This window comes from Lampetra planeri, chromosome 53 (genome assembly GCF_965212315.1).
Source record: "Lampetra planeri chromosome 53, kcLamPlan1.2.h2, whole genome shotgun sequence".
Lineage (NCBI taxonomy): Eukaryota > Metazoa > Chordata > Hyperoartia > Petromyzontiformes > Petromyzontidae > Lampetra > Lampetra planeri.
The window spans coordinates 1,219,785-1,235,512 of NC_136159.1; the positions used below are offsets into that span (position 1 = coordinate 1,219,785).

Genomic DNA, 15,728 nt, shown 5'->3' on the forward strand with positions numbered 1-15,728 from the left:
CCTTAAACAGATTCTCGAGACACGGTGAGGCTTTCCTGGGTAAACAACCGGAAAAAATGATGTGGGCCTGGGTGAGTTTCCACGGTACAGACGGAGCCAGAGTAGAACCTGCGCCAAGGAGATGGAGCTGCAACGCGGCCTTGGAGAGGCCCCAGCACGCAGAATGGGGGGGGGGGACGCTCTGTATAACATACACAAACTAAGACGCTAAGCAGGCTTGAGCTTGGATAGTAATTGGATGGGCTTCCAACATGCACACTAACAGAGGGCAGTGTTTCCCAATGCAATGTTATACTGCACTTCTGTGCTCCCCACCTTCACCAACCCGAATTGACCAGCGTAGTGAAGTATGGTCAGATAACCCCCCGCGACCAACACGGCTTGGGTAGGTCCTCATCCAGCAGTGGATCGACTCAAGGACAATGTGCAAGTAGAGACTTAGGGGCCGTCCATAAATGACGTCACGCACCTGGGGGGGGGGTCAGACATTTGTGACGATGGGTGACGAGGGAGGGGGGTTGAGAAATGTGACGTCACATCAAAACGCGCAACTTTAAATAAATATAGACAACACGTTCTACTTAATTAAATATATTTTTTTATAAATGTTTTCTCCTACAACATCAGAGTGCAGCGCCACATTAAATACGCACTACAATGACAATAGTTTAAAGCGATTTGAAGCATGTTTTATTTTGGGGGGGGGGGGCAGAGCTTTATGACGTCATATTTGAGGGGGGGGGTCTTTTTTTGTGACGTCGTGTGACGAAGGGGGGGGGGGATCAAAAATCGTCCAAAATCGCGTGACGTCATTTATGGACGATCCCTTGGGCAACTTACTCCACACGGGAGGGAGGGGGTAGCCGAGATAATTCAGGCCACGCCCAGTTCCCGAGGCGCCGCCCACAGGGAAGAAAGCGTTGCCAGACGAGAGGTTTCACGTGGCACGCACACGTGGACCTCACGGGAGCCCCGGGACGGGAGGTGCAAGTCCGAGCCCCCCCCCCTAACAGGGGTCGAGGTCGAGCGAGAGAGAGCGAGAGAGAGGACCCCGAGGGAAGGAGGAAGTTACCAGGCAGAAGAGGAGTCGGAGGCCGAGAGGGGACAGGGGAGGCCGGGCAAGCAGAGGCCGCAGCAGGAGAGAGGGACACGGCAGAGAGAGCGAGAGAGTCGGGGAAAGGGGTCCTGGTAGCGGTCGTCTCGGGGTGAACGCGGCGGGTGGTGGTGGTGGTGGAGCCGGTGGTGGTGGTGGGGGTGGTGGTGGGGGTGGTGGTGGGGGTGGTGGTGGGGGTGGTGGAGGTGGTGGGGGCTCCACTGACCCCGCCATGTCCCTGGAGGTGACGGCGCTGGGCACGGGGGCCGCGTTTCCTTCCCCGCGCCGCGGGACCTCGGCCGTGGCCCTGCGGCTCCCCGACGGCTCCGTGTGGCTCTTCGACTGCGGCGAGGGGACCCAGACACAACTCATGCGCTCCCCGCTCAAACCCGGTACGGCACGAGGGTCCGTGGGGGTCCGTGGGGGTCCGTGGGGGGCCGCGTCTCACGCAGGAGCCAGTAGGGGGCCCTTCGTGACCAGCACCCTCTCGGGGACAAAGCTCCCCCGTGTAGCCTTCACAGACTGCTGGGGCAAGTGCTGTTAACGAGGAGCTCCTGTGAAGGCCGGCACGGCACACGAGGGGGTGGGTGGCCAGCACCACGCCCGACCGCCTTTGTCTCACTGTTGGCAATATTTACACATCGCACCAGCTACTCATTTGCGACTGAGTCGACCTAGGGGAGGCCCAGAACCGGTTTAGATAATCGTCGCTGGTGTTGTCCGTGACCGGGAATCAAACTCGGGTCGCCGGGTTCGTAGCGCTAACCGCTGCACCACCGCTCCCCAACAAACGCAAGCACACAACGACTTGCAACAGTAGCAACGAGGCGGTGTCCATGAACTTCTTCTCCGGATTCATTGTATGACGCGATCCACACGTGGGCCAGTGACGTCACAGGACACACACACAAACCTCGTGTCTCGCACCCTCGACTGTTGATGTACACTACAATGGGGGGGGGGGGGGTAGAGGTGTTGTGTGTTTTATCGCGTAAATATAAATGTGTCTTTAAACCCGCCGCCACCGCCACCACCACCACCACCCGACACAGCCAATTGGCAAGGTTCGTCGCGTAAACAAAACCGTGTCGTTGAGTTGCTACGACAGCAGCACACCGATTGTGTGTTGGAGAGTGAATCCACTACAACATTTACAATTCGAGTGACGTTCCGCTGGCGGTTACAACAACAGCAGCAGCAGCAGTCGGCTTCATCAGGCGATTTGCCAGAATAGTGAAGGCGTCTTCCTCCTGTTGCAGTCTTACATCGAGGGGCGAGTGAAGGAGACGTCGCCACTGTGAACCTGCCAGGTGTTGCTCTTCCCACCTGCTAGGCTCCTTGGACTGCGATGCGACCAGCGGATGGCAGTACGGCACACGTGTGGGTTGAATCCATCTGTGCGGAGTTCCCAGCGGCGGTTTCCCTGGTGCCCCATGACCCCCAAACTCTCGCCAGTGGCATTCGTGGCCAAATATCTCCAACGTCGAAGCCTCCTCTAGCGGAGGCCCCTCCACTTCGGGATGGGCGTACCGTATTCCCTGAATTATCAAACGCATCCCAGCATTCACCCTGCCCGCGGGAATTGTAAGGCACAAGTTAGAGGGTGCGTGGTATAATCTGGAGAATGCGGCAGTGGGCAGGGTCACACCGCAGCCTCGTGCTGCTCATTGAGTCGTCAGTGAGTCCACGCCAGAGTCCTGTAGCCCAGCAGCACTCGCGTGCTCCATTCATCGTGAACCCCGAGAAGCAGATGCCAGAATTGTGGTCCATTCGGAGCTCAGCACCACCTCCACTACTTCCACTACCTCCGTGTCCTCCCGACCACCTCCTCCACCACCTCCTCCACCACCAACACCTTCACCTCATCCGTGTCCTCCCCACCATAGGCCGGGTGACCAAGATCTTCATCACCCACCTGCATGGCGACCACGTGTTCGGCCTGCCGGGCCTCATGTGCTCGCTCAGCATGCTGGCCTTCGGGACGGCCGACGCGGCGGCCCCCCCGGACGAGGAGGCCCCCGCCGAGGGGCCCCGCGAGACCGCGGGGCCCCCGCAGCTGGAGGTGTTTGGGCCCGTGGGGCTGCGGCGCCTGCTGCGCGTGGCGCTGCAGCTGTCGCGCTCGCAGCTGGGGTTCCGCTTCGCCGTTCACGAGCTGCGGCCCAGCGCGCAGCAGTGGAGCGCGGCCGACAGCGGTGACTGGAGGCCGCCGGAGGAGGTGCGGGAGGATGATGGGTGGACACGTGACGATCGGGTTTAGGGTTCTAAACGGCGCTTGGGGCCACGTGAGATGAGCATCGGCTCAAACTGGGATGCTTCTAATTCTTTTTTTAAACTCATGATTGTAATGATTTAAAAAAACGCGCCTAAAATTAAGTTAAGTGTAAGTTGTACGCTCATTATCTCGCAGAAGTGTAATATAATTAAATGATGCAGCTTGCGTTCATACAAGGCTTGTGCATGTGTACGTGTGTGTGAGGAGCGACCGTGTGGTGCAATCGAACTCGGCGACCCGAGTTCGATTCCCGCTCACGGCCAACGCCAGTCCCGATCATCTCAACTCGGCCTGAAATGAATAAGAACCCGTTGCGGTGTGTGAACATCGCCACTGGGAGACAAAGGCGGTCGGCCGTGGTGCTGGCCACCCACCCCCTCGTGTGCCACAGTGCCGGCCTTCACGGCTGCTGCCCGCTAGCAGCGCTCACCCCAGCGGCCTGTTGAGGATTGAGGGGGGCGTCTTTGTGCGTTGCAGGCAGAGGGGGCCCCGCACCCCCAGGAGGAGCCCGGCCGAGAGATCACGGAGGGGCCCCCCCAGGAGGAGGGGTTCCTCGTGCTGGAGGGGGGCCCCGGCGCCCCCTCCGTGCGAGCCTTCCCGCTGCGCCACTGCGTGCCGAGCTTCGGCTACGCCGTCAGGGAGCCCCCCAGGGCCGGGCTACTCCACGTGGAGGTGCTGCGTGGGCTCGGTGAGGGGGGGTGGCGGGGGGAAGGGGGGGGGCAGGCGGGGGGGGGGCAGGTGGGGGGGGGGCATCGTGGGCCCTCGGCACCGGGCCTGGGCTTCTCTTGATTGAGGGTGGTGGCGGTTGAGGTTTGGTGGCCTCAAAGTGCACTTGGCCTGGCACAGGCACCGTGGTGATGTCACCGTCGCTTCATTGGTATTGGTTGGGTAGCGAGTTATGGTGAGTGAGGGTGAGGTTGGTGCGTGGGGTTGGTGGGTGTGGATGGTGAGTGAGGGTGAGGTTGGCGGGTGAGGACGGGCGGCGGGTGACGGTGTTGACGGAGGGGGCCCGTGCCCCCGTGGCCCCTCTTCACGTGGTGTGCCTCCCCCTTCCCCTCAGGTGTGCCGCCAGGGCCCCTGTACGGCCGCCTGAAGGCGGGCGAGGCTGTGACGCTGCCGAGCGGGAGGGTGCTGCTGCCAGGAGAGGTGGCGGACCCCCCCGTGCCCGGCCGCTTGGTCGCCGTGTTCGGCGACTGCTCGGAGCCGCTGGGCCCCGCCGCTCTGAGGCTGTGCCAGGTGCGCAGCGCTCCACGCAACCACGCGGACAACAACAACAACAACAAGCGCGGCTCTTGTTGTTGTTGAGAGTCCGCTTGTTTAACCAGGAAAGCCTCGCTTGAGTCTCAAGACTCGTTCAGGAAGGTCCTGCCAAGTGTTGTGGGGTGGTGTGGCCAGCACCGTGCCTACGGAGGGATGGTGTTTATACACACTACGCTACGCCAGGTACCTCGCAGAGACTTGGGAGGAGTTTAGATACCAGCCACTGATGTTAGGGAATCGAACTCGTTTCACCGGCGCAGTGTGCAAACCACTGCGTCACCACTCTCCAACGCTAAACGCTACACTCGCACCCACGCCAATAGACCCACTCCTCTCTGCCCCTTTAGTGTGTGCGCATGTGGGGAGCGGTGGCGCAGCGGTTCGTAGACCGTGCTACGCAACCGGTGGCCCGCGTTGGATTCCCGACCAGGGCCAACACCATTGATAATTAATTATCTAAACCAGTGCTGGGTCTCCCCTAGGTCGACTCAAACAGTACCTGGTGCGATGCGTAATCATCCCCACAGGGGAGATGAAGGTGACCAGGCGTGGTTCGGGCCACCCGTCCCATCGCGTGCCTCGCTGGGCTTAATAGGTGCTCGCTAACAGCACTTGCACCAACAGTCCGTTGAGGGGAGAATCTTAAATTGTAAATGTTGTGGATCTACTCTACAACACTAGTAACTAATTGGCATGTTTTGTAATTGGTTGTGTCGGGTGGTGGCAGGTTTAACGATGCATTCATATTGACGAGATCTAACCCACATTTTTTTTATTATGGGCAATAAACTAAAAACTATTTTTATTTTACCAGTTGAGGCCCACTGAGCTATACAGCTCTTTTTCAGAAGTGACGTGGCCACAAATGAAAGCTTAACGAAGTCGCAAATTACGTGGAAAATTATAAAAGCCAAATACTCTGACAGCATTTTGATTCAAAATTTGGAGGGAAATTGAGTTAAAAGATTTGAGGATACAACAGAGTTGGTTAAATGAAAGCGTGTAAAAACGGAGGACCCAGAGAAAAATCCACGTAACCACGGGAAGAGATACACACAAACTCCAAATATACAGGCTTCAGGGTCGAGATCGAACCCACGACCACCTGCATACCAGGCGAGGTAGTTAACATCTCCTAGCCACCGTGGCGCCCCACGAATCTTTCCCCCTTCTGCGGCGGGTGCAGGGCGCCGACCTGCTGGTGCACGAGGCGACGCTGGAGGACGGGCTGCAGGAGAAGGCCCGCCTGCGCGGCCACTCCACCCCGTCGGGCGCCGCCGCCACGGCGCTGGCGTGCGGCGCCCACCGCCTGCTGCTCACGCACCTCAGCCAGCGCTACCGGCCCGGCGGGCCTGAGGCGGCGCGGCTGCGCGAGCAGGCCGAGGCGCGGATAGCGCTTGCCGGAGACGGAGCCCGGTGCCAGGTCACGCTGGCCGAGGACCTCATGGTGGTGGACGTCCCTCTGAGGCAGCAGCAGCAGCAGCGGTAACGGCCGCAGCAGAATGCCGCAATTGCAACAGCAGCTGCAGTAATGTCCGTATGAACAATGGCAACAGCAGCATAAACAATGACCAGCGGCAGCTGCAGCAGCAATGCTATCTGCAGCAACACTACTGTCAGCGGCAGCTGCAGCAACACTGCTACCAGCGCCATCACTCAGGGCGCGTAGTCGACTACCAAGCTGCGATCGGGAGCACGAGAGAAGTGGCCCAGCAGCATTCGCCAACTCCAGAGTTGTGGGGTCTGGGGGACTTTGGACGAGGAAAAAGGTGTGGCGGCATCAGAGGCACTGGTCACGGATTCCACCAGTTGAGTAACTTGAAAGCTTTACTCAGGAATTCCAATGTTACATTTTAAAGATTTATTTTCAGGACAGTTTTTTTTGCCAATTCCTCGATAACAGCTCATGTGTGTGTTGTGGGGGAGAAAACAATGCCCAGAGAAAACCTACACAGGCGTGGAGATCACTCAACCTATTTGCTGGACTGCTTTCTGTATATGTACACAACACGCATGACACTACATTCACACGTTGATTAATGGAACACGCAATACAAAGAAGGCAGATTCCCCTATAGCCTAAACAGACTTGGGGAAAGTGCTGTTAGCGAACAGTAATGAAGACCGGCACGGCACACGAGGGGGTGGGTGGCCAACACCACGCCTTTGTCTCCCAAGTGGCGATGATTACGCACTTCGGGTAATTATTTGAGGCCGAGTCGACCCAGGGGAGGCCCAGGACTAGTTCAATTAATCGTCGTGTTCGGAGCACGGCGCGCGAACTGCTACACTACCTCCCCCCACTATTTACATGACACCACGCACACCAGCTCCCAATGCGCAGACACACAGCGCACCCCTCGATTTACATGGCATACTACACGCACAAAAGTGAAGTCACCTTTCTGGCATGTTTTATAAATCCTATGAACATGGATGCGTGTCAGTTTTTTGCGTGTTGTTAGCTTATTAATCAATGAATAATGGAATAAATGCAATGAGGTACATGCCCATTTTTCTTAATGTTCAATGTATGCAAATTATTGTCCTTAAATAAAGCAAATTGCTTTGTGTCCAGTTGAGTACTGAGTGGTGATTCTAGATTTGAAGCTTTCGTGACTGCAAGGATTCATACTTTTAGGTCTTTTCGGTAAAGTCACGTTGGTAAAAAATTAATAATAAAAATAATATAAGAAATAATAGGATACAGCAATTGTGCTGACTGTTCCACCTGAAGACAGAAGCTTGTGTTGCCTCCGAAACGTCGTGAGTTATTATTTTATTTCTTATATTATTTTTATTATTTATTTTTTTACCTACGTGACTTTACTGAAAAGACTTAAGAGTACGGAGTGGTGGCCAGAAGGTACGGTCTGTTGAACTTCTTTCGCACCCTACGTAGCCAACCCCGCCAATCGGAGGTGCGTGGTAAGGACAACCAAGAGACACGTTTGAGGTGGCCAGGAGATGGCGCGACACCAATGGAGTCCCTAAACCTGTCTGTGGAGCCATCACTGCTATGAGATTGTGATCAACTTCCTCGCGTGATTCTGCACCCATCTTTTAGGACCGTGGTGGGCGACAAATGGGTCTGGGATTGGTGTTTGGGAAAGATGGGAACCCCGTTCTCATCGAACTCATTGAGCTCATTCTGCTCCAGTTGCTGCAGATGCTCCTGCTGCAGCTGCTGCTCCCTCTCGAGCTGTTGATGTTTCTGGATCTGCTGCTTCTCCTGGAGGTGCTGCTCCTGCAGCTTGTGCGCTGCTCTGCTGTACGGCTGTGTGCTGTGGCAGGGCTGTGTGGTGCAGGGCTGTGGTATGGCCAAGGGGTCTGACCATAATAAACGCTGCCTTCTTTTTTCCACATGATCAGGCGGCGGTGGAGCCAATGGGAGCCCGGCAGCTTAATATTGGAAAGAGGCTCGGGTCTTGAACCGCTCGTGTAGCCTCCAATTCACCTTGCCTGGTACAGACACCGTGGACATGCGTGCAGGATGGTGCAGGACCATGGTCTCCACGTGTCTGGCGCGACCAAGAATAAAACTGAAGAGCTGATGATATTAGGATACTTTGAGGTCAGATCTTATAGGTTGCATGTTAAATGTGCACGCAGCTTCGAAATCTGGAAGGTAGAAAATGTTGGTAGCAAGGTGTGGTGGCATCTGCAGCTTTGACCATGCTGGCATATTGACCTTGATCGTAACCACATACCCAGCAAACGGAACAGTGCAATGTTACAAAGATCTGTGTTTATTAAAATCACTCCCGAGACGCGACCTTCGGCTATGACGACAGAAAACAGAGACGGTGCAGCCCCCGACTTGACGTCACCGAGTGGAGAACTCCCTCAAGATTCTCTAGCTCTGTGGATGGGCAGCAGTAGTAATCTAATGCCTCTTTTTTCCCCACCGCACATGCGTTCCAGCCTAGCGCGAGGTTGTTTCTCCACTGCAGAACCCGAGCCGTGCCGACGACGTCGTCACAATGAGCCGAGTCGCACGTGCATGCCAATGCATGACTAAATATTTCGCATTTCCTGAAGTGTGCACTTAAACCCCGGTTCTGACCCCGCTTGGCCCCCGGGGCCAGAGTTTTCCGAGTTTGGTCCAGCTCGGGTCGGCAAATAGCCAGTGGAAAACCACCCGTACTGTGCGGGTCCCTCGTCAGCACGGCCCGGATGTGACGGTGCAAAAAAAGGGGGCATACGAAACTGGTTGGCGGGGAGACGTTTTACTGCGGGAGGAGAGGGGGTCCCCGCATCTGGACCTGCGGAGGAGGGGGCCGCATCCCGCGCGGGGGAGGCGGTGGGGGCCCACGAGGGAAGCCGAAGGGAGGCGGCCGTGGGGGGGCTCCGTATCCCATGGGCGGCATGTGGTGGGGGGGGCCCCTCATGTTCGGAGGAGCGGGGCCTGGGGGCACAAACACAGACGATGCGTGGGGTCAGAAGGCCGGCGCGGCGAGAGACACGGTGGCGCGTGTGACACGGGAGACGTGCGACGACCGAGACGCAGGTGTGAACGCGGCACTGACTTGTGCAGTTTGTCATAAACGGCATGCGGTCCACCATACGTACCCATTGGGGGGCCAAAGGGGGGCCCACGATGCGGCATGCCCATGTGTGGAGGAGGGGGGCCGTGGGGCATCGAGTGAGATGGGGGCCGGGATGGGGGGCCCTGACCCCCAACCGACACGGGCGGAGCCGGGGGAGGGGGCACCATGCCCATGCTGTGGGGCGGCATCACCCCCATCGGGTGCATTCCTACAGCAAGACGCGGCGGCAGAGGCGACAATCAGAAGAGACCACAGATACAGCACTGAGACAACAATCAGTCTACAAGAAAAGACTAAAGACATGACGACAACGATTACAGACGGAAACCACCGGATCTATTACCTCACCCGTCACATCACCCACCACCGCAATAATTGCATGACCGATCACTTCAAAAATCACATGACCCATCACCTCACCAATCGCATGACACGTCACCTCACCCATCGCATGACACATCACCTCACCAATCGTATAATCCATCACCTGATCCATCGCATGACCCCTCACCTCACCCATCGCACGACACATCACCCGCTGCACAACTCCCGCGTGCTGGTTCGGTTACCTGGGTGGGGCATGACGGGAGGGAAGGGGGGCGGCACGGGCGGCGGGCCCGAGGAGTGCGGGTGGCCGGGGCTGGGCGAGGGCCCCGCCGAGCTGCTGGCGGACATGCCGTGAGACATCATGGCGCCCGACATCGTCATCCCGGGAGGCAGAGAGCCGGGCATAGGGGCCGGCGGGGGAAGCCCTCCCATCATAGACATTCCTGCGACGGCAGAGTCCAGGCCACGTTAGAACGCGCGTGCAAGTATCTCTCGTAGACACGCACAGACACATGGTCTCTCATGTATATGTAAATATGCGCACACACACAAACACAGCTGCCATTCGCCACTAAGTGGCTTTGACTTCACCACAGCGATTTCCCAGCCTATGTGCACTTTGACAGATGCACCGCTTGTGCTCCCCAGTGCCATCGTGCTCTGTTGTAGCCACCTGACGCATTGCTCATTGTTGCGAGCGTCGCTCACACCTCCGATTAGCACGGTCGGCTATGCACGGTGTAAAAAAAGTTAAAAATAAAGAAATACATGCTCCTTCGCCCTCCCGTTTTTGTTAGAGGGCGACTGCCTCAAACTGTCCGGTAGCATAGTGTCCTTCGAATGCACTTCTCAGACATGAAGTGTTACTCATTGCCACCATCTCACATACACAGTGTCTCACATACACTGTCTCATACACACAGTAACATATACACACAGTGACCCTCACACACAGAATGAACCACACACACGCACTGACCCTCACCCAGTATGCTGCACACGCACAGATTCCCTGGGTAAGCGACACACACGCACTCTTCAGGCAAGAGCTGTTGTCCAGCACTTATTAAGGGCAGCAACGGCTGACGAAGGGGGTGGTGTGTAAAGCACCGCCAGCAGCAGCAGCAGCAGCACGAGCTGCAAAACTCACCAACAACCAAATGTGCTCACACACAGACAAATTCCCCGTATGGCCTAAACAGACTGTTGGGGCAAGTGCTATTAGCAAGCACCTATGAAGGCCGGCCGCAGCACACGAGAGGGTGGGTGGCCAACACTACACCTGGCCGCCTTTATCTCCCTAGTGCCGATGTTTACACACCACACCAGGTACTCATTTGAGGCTGAGTTGACCTAGAAGAGGCCCAGGACCGGTTCAGATAATCTTCGGTGGTGTGGCCGTGAGCAGGATTCGAACTTGGGTCGCCAGCTTCATAGTGCAGCGCGCTAACCGCCACACTACCGCTCCCCACACGCACACGCGCGCATCCACACACGCACACGTCCGGCATCCGCACGGCACGAGCAACGGCCCGCTCTCACCGGGCGGCGGCATGGGCATCCCAGAAACGGGCACGGAGGGGGCCTGTGGGGGTGGCGGCGCGTCGGCGAACAGCTGGTGGGGGCGGTCCGCCTGCGAGAGCGGGTTCTGCGCAGCGAGCAGGCGCTCGGCGGCCGAGCCGTGGCGCTCGCCCTTCGAGTCCTTCTTGAATGCGTACGAGACGGAGATGGGCCGGTTGCACAGGTACTGCCCGTTCATGGCCTCGATGGCGGCGTCGGAGGCCTCGAAGCTCGCAAAGTTGATGAAGGCGTAGCCCTTCGAGTTGCCCGTTTCAGGGTCGCGCATCGTCTTGGGGGTCTGCAGGATGACGCCGAACGCGCTGAACGTGTCGTACAGCAGCTTCTCGTCGATCTCCGTGTCCAGGTTCCCGATGAAGATGTTGGCGCCCACGTCGAGGTTCTTGTTGTGGGCCGACGCTTTGTTGACGCGGATCGGCTTGCCGTACAGCTTGATCATGTTCATGATTTTAATCGCGTAGTCAGCATCTTCTTCGCCAAGGAATTCGACGAAGCCGTAGCCTGCGAAGCAAAGCGAAGGGAGGACGGACGCGCCGTTAACGTCGACACACGCGCCCCGCACGCACCGCGCTCGCTTAAAAACCACAACTCACATTTGAAATGCGGTGCCCTGTAACGTGACAAACATCTGAGGGTGCACAGGACTTGAACCTCTCAAAATGGGGTTGCGTTGTCTCAGCAGCGCTGGAAGGCGCAGCCGTTAACAGTCGGCCCAATATAAACCAGAATCGCCACCGAAACGAATTATATCGGCATCGCCGACACGTTTCCGAGTCTGGCCGGGTGGCACCAGATCTCCCCTTCTTACGCCAACACTTGCATCCACCAGGCAGCCTGGCTCCTCCACAAGTCCACCGACCCCACATGCCCACTAGGAATCATAACTACTGAATCCGGACTCCAGGCTAGGACTCACGAGAATTGTCCAGTTCTAATAAGCTGGTGGCGCAGTTGGTCGTGGCCTATGGGTGCTGGAGACACACGAGTGGCACTTGGATAAGGTGAGTGGGTGACGGTGTTTGTGATGCGAGTACTCGATGTATGTTTGCGATGTGAGGGCTTGACGTGTTTGTTGTAGCTAACGGTTTGTGTAGAGTGGGAAGCGGTTGTGTAGTGGTGTAGCGCACTGTGCGACGACCCCACCGACCAAAGTTTGATTCCCGCTCACGGCCAATATTCAGTCACGAATATCAGAACAGGTGCTGGGCCACCTCTAAGTCTACTCAGTGCTAAATGAGAACTTGATAAAGGTGGCCAGGCGTGGTGTTGGCCACTCACTCCCTCCTGTGCCGTGCCAGCCCTTATAGGTGCTCGCGAACAGCACATACCCCCAGAATCCTTTAACGGCTGTATGAGGGATGTTTTTTTGTGTGTGTTGTGAAGGCGGTTTCAGTGAATGTTTGTGATGTGGCTGGTTACTGCGAGTGGTTCAAGGGGCTGGCTGTGTTGTCGGTGGTTAACGTCGATGTTTGTGATGTGGGACCGCACCTTGGTGTTGCTGAGTGATGCGGTCTTTGGGCATGTGGGTGTTTACCACCGGCCCTGCCTGCAGAAAGAGCTCCCATAGTAGCGCCTCGCTCACTTTGTCGTCCAGTCCACCAACGTACACAGTGGCATCTGCAACAGTGCAGCAAGACACAGCACAGCATTAGTTAGCGAGGTGACCATGACCAAATTACTTTGAATGATCACAGATGACGAGGGCAAAGCCGGTTTGTGCCTGGATAACAGTTGTATGGGAGATCATGAAGTGGCACAAATGTCACAGGCTGCGGGGAGACTGCGCTGTTGGCAGCAGAATGCAGTGCAGAAATAAGCAATTGTTATACTGTACTTCTATGCTCCAACGTCCGTGCCCCTGCCTAAACCAACCCGCACTGCAGAGGACACAACGCAAATGCACCCAGGGTGCGATAGTTGAAGATCTGGGAGACGTAACAAGTGAAATGAGAGATGTAGGGAATCAAGAGGGCGGTGAGAGGGGGGTTGACGGAGAGATGAGTTTGGATTGCCCAAAGAAAGCAGAGGGCAGCGTGCTGCAATAAAGAGACCGGGGGGGGGGGGAGCGCAGAGAGAGAGAGTGGAGGGACAGCAGAGCGGAGTAATAATGAGTGGGGAGATGAGGGAGTGGACGGCAACATCGTGAGAGTACTCCAGTCGGGAGAGGAGGAGGCTGTGGAGAGGGGAGATGGCAGGATGTGATGGGAGAGTGGAGATGGCAGTGAGGGAGAGGAGAGGATCGGGCGCCAGAGAATCGGGAGCGGAGTTTGGGGGGAGTACAGTGCGGTACAGTGCGTAGCGGCGCGTAGGAGAGGGAGCAGAGTGGGCAGTGAGCACAGGAGAGTAGAGAGAGTAGAGCAGGGAGAGAGTAGAGTAATGAGAGAGTAGAGGAGAGAGTGTAGAGTAGATGAGAGAGAGAGTAGATGAGAGAGTAGAGAGAGTAGATGAGAGAGAGGCGACCCACCCTGGTTTCGCTCCGAGATCGGCCCGGCCGCCATTCTGTTCCGCGAGGCCCGAGTCGCGCTCTGCGCATGCGCGCGGGGGTCGGGGGGTCGGAGGTCACGTGACGCGAGCAACTCGCCCTGCGTACGCGACGTAATGACGTCACGACGTGCCGGTGCGTGATGGCGTCATCGCGTTTTTATAATTATTTTGCGGGCAGTCCTCGACTTACGTACGGGTTCCGTTCCCCGTTTCGTGAGCCGATTAGTTCGTAAGTGGGAACACAACAACGGGGCGCGCACGCAGTCATCGACTTACGAACGCGCGGCTTTACGAACAGCCCGCGCTTACGAACCAGCTTCCATGAAATCCGTAGCTTTTTAATGACATTGACTTCAAACGCAAAACTCCTCCTTGCAAACTGAACCGCGGGACTATTTTGTTCAGGGGAGCGATCCTCCGCGAATTGGACTGAGTCGTGCTGGGAGAAAGCGTACACGTGTGTGTGTTTGTGCACGTGTGTGTGTTTGTGCACGTGTGTGTGTGTTTGTGTGTGTGTTTGTGCACGTGTGTGTGTTTGTGTACGTTTGTGTGTTTGTGCACGTGTGTGTGTTTGTGCACGTGTGTGTGTGTTTGTGTGTGTGTTTGTGCACGTGTGTGTGTTTGTGTACGTTTGTGTGTTTGTGCACGTGTGTGTGTGTTTGTGTGTGTGTTTGTGCACGTGTGTGTGTTTGTGTACGTTTGTGTGTTTGTGCACGTGTGTGTGTTTGTGTGTGTGAGTGTGCACGTGTGTGTTTGTGGGGAGCGGTAGTGTAGCGGTTAGCGCGCTGAGCTACGAACCCGGCGTCCAGAGTTCGATTCCCGCTCACGGCCGACACCAGGGACGATTATCTGAACCGGTCCTGGGCCTCCGCTAGGTCGACTCAGCCTCAAATGAGTACCTGGTGCGGTGTGTAAACATCGCCACTGGGGAGACAAAGGCGGCCGGACGTGGGGTTGGCCACTCACCCCCTTTGTGTGCCGTGCCGGCCTTCATAGGGATTCCGGAAGCACGAAGAACAACCCAGAGCCCACGCACACACAATTTCACACACACGTGCACGCACACGTGCACGCACACACACTCAGCAATTCTATTCTTAGCCACACGGTGGCAGCAGCAACAGCAGCGTGATTCAGGATCTCGATATCAAATGTCGAGTTCTGCTGCTGCCCACGATGAGAAGGGCTTCAGCAAAAAGAGAGAGTTTTGTGTCGTTTTGCTGTTCCTCCTCCATTGCAGGAGCGCAGGCTACAGTGGTTTACTGTGTGGCCCATAGTTTGGGTTTGCATGGCCACAGCCGCACGTATATGGCCTGTGTCTTTAACGCTTCTCTCTGTGTCGCTGTGTCTCTATGTGCCTCTGGGTCTCTATGAGTCTTTGTGTCTCTGTGGGTTTACTATTTGGTCCATAATTTGGGTTGCATGCCCACAATGGCACTCCTGTGGTTTTGTCTTTAATGCACCTCGATGTATCTTCGAGTCCGTCTCAAATGTGTCTACCGGTCGCTGTGTATCTCTATGAGTCTCCAGCTCCGTGTGTCTCCATGTATCGCGGCCTGTGGGTGAGCGGCTGAGTGAATGTGTGGTCGAGTCGTTTGGTACACCAGTGTCGTGGGGGAGTAATTTCAAAGGCAGGAGAATGTGCAATGTTTGGGTCTGGAGCGAGGTGTTTATTCTGAACGTTCATCATCAACAGCCGTGGTCACTCCACGGCTTGATGAAGGCCTCCCCCCACACCGTCACCAACTTTCACGATCATGCGAGGCCACAATTGTTCTCTCTGAACGTTGTCATAACGCTCCGACTCATGGGACCTCCCTTGCCAGTATCAAAATATAAGAATGTTTTCCCCTTTCTGGAAATAAAACAGGCAAACAGATTTTAAAATACCAAACAGAAACCTTTTGCAAGGAATCATGTCTGCATTGACTACATATTTGTGGTGAACATGCAAACGTAAAAAAAAAAACATGCTCTGGTAATATATGCAATCGTCTTTGAAACTGATTGGTCCACACCAAAGTCAGATTTCTTTCGAGCCTCGTCTCAAACAGTGCTAGACCAGAGGACGCCAAAAGGCGAACAGCACAAAGGCAATGCACTGTAGGGGCAATGCGAGCTTATATTACCAGACAATGTTTTTTGTTTGCATGCTCACCACAGG

At 56.2% G+C, this 15,728-nt stretch overlaps 2 protein-coding genes across 2 annotated transcripts; one reads left to right on the forward strand and one right to left on the reverse strand.

Annotated features, from left to right (window-relative positions):
• Nucleotides 1–1,298: 1,298 nt before the first annotated feature.
• Nucleotides 1,299–7,198, forward strand: ELAC1 (elaC ribonuclease Z 1). Its single transcript, XM_078617307.1, has 5 exons — nt 1,299–1,485; nt 2,980–3,308; nt 3,843–4,053; nt 4,426–4,601; nt 5,812–7,198. The coding sequence occupies exons 1-5, from the start codon at nt 1,326–1,328 to the stop codon at nt 6,112–6,114; spliced, it is 1,179 nt and encodes a 392-aa protein (XP_078473433.1). The 5' UTR covers nt 1,299–1,325; the 3' UTR covers nt 6,115–7,198.
• Nucleotides 7,199–8,353: 1,155 nt separating this feature from the next.
• Nucleotides 8,354–13,679, reverse strand: SF3B4 (splicing factor 3b subunit 4). The gene is made up of 6 exons (XM_078617304.1): nt 13,545–13,679; nt 12,569–12,697; nt 11,045–11,581; nt 9,745–9,945; nt 9,198–9,383; nt 8,354–9,033 (listed from the first exon to the last, which is right to left on the reverse strand). Exons 1-6 carry the CDS (start codon nt 13,576–13,578, stop codon nt 8,855–8,857), a joined length of 1,266 nt encoding a protein of 421 aa, XP_078473430.1. The 5' UTR covers nt 13,579–13,679; the 3' UTR covers nt 8,354–8,854.
• Nucleotides 13,680–15,728: the final 2,049 nt, after the last annotated feature.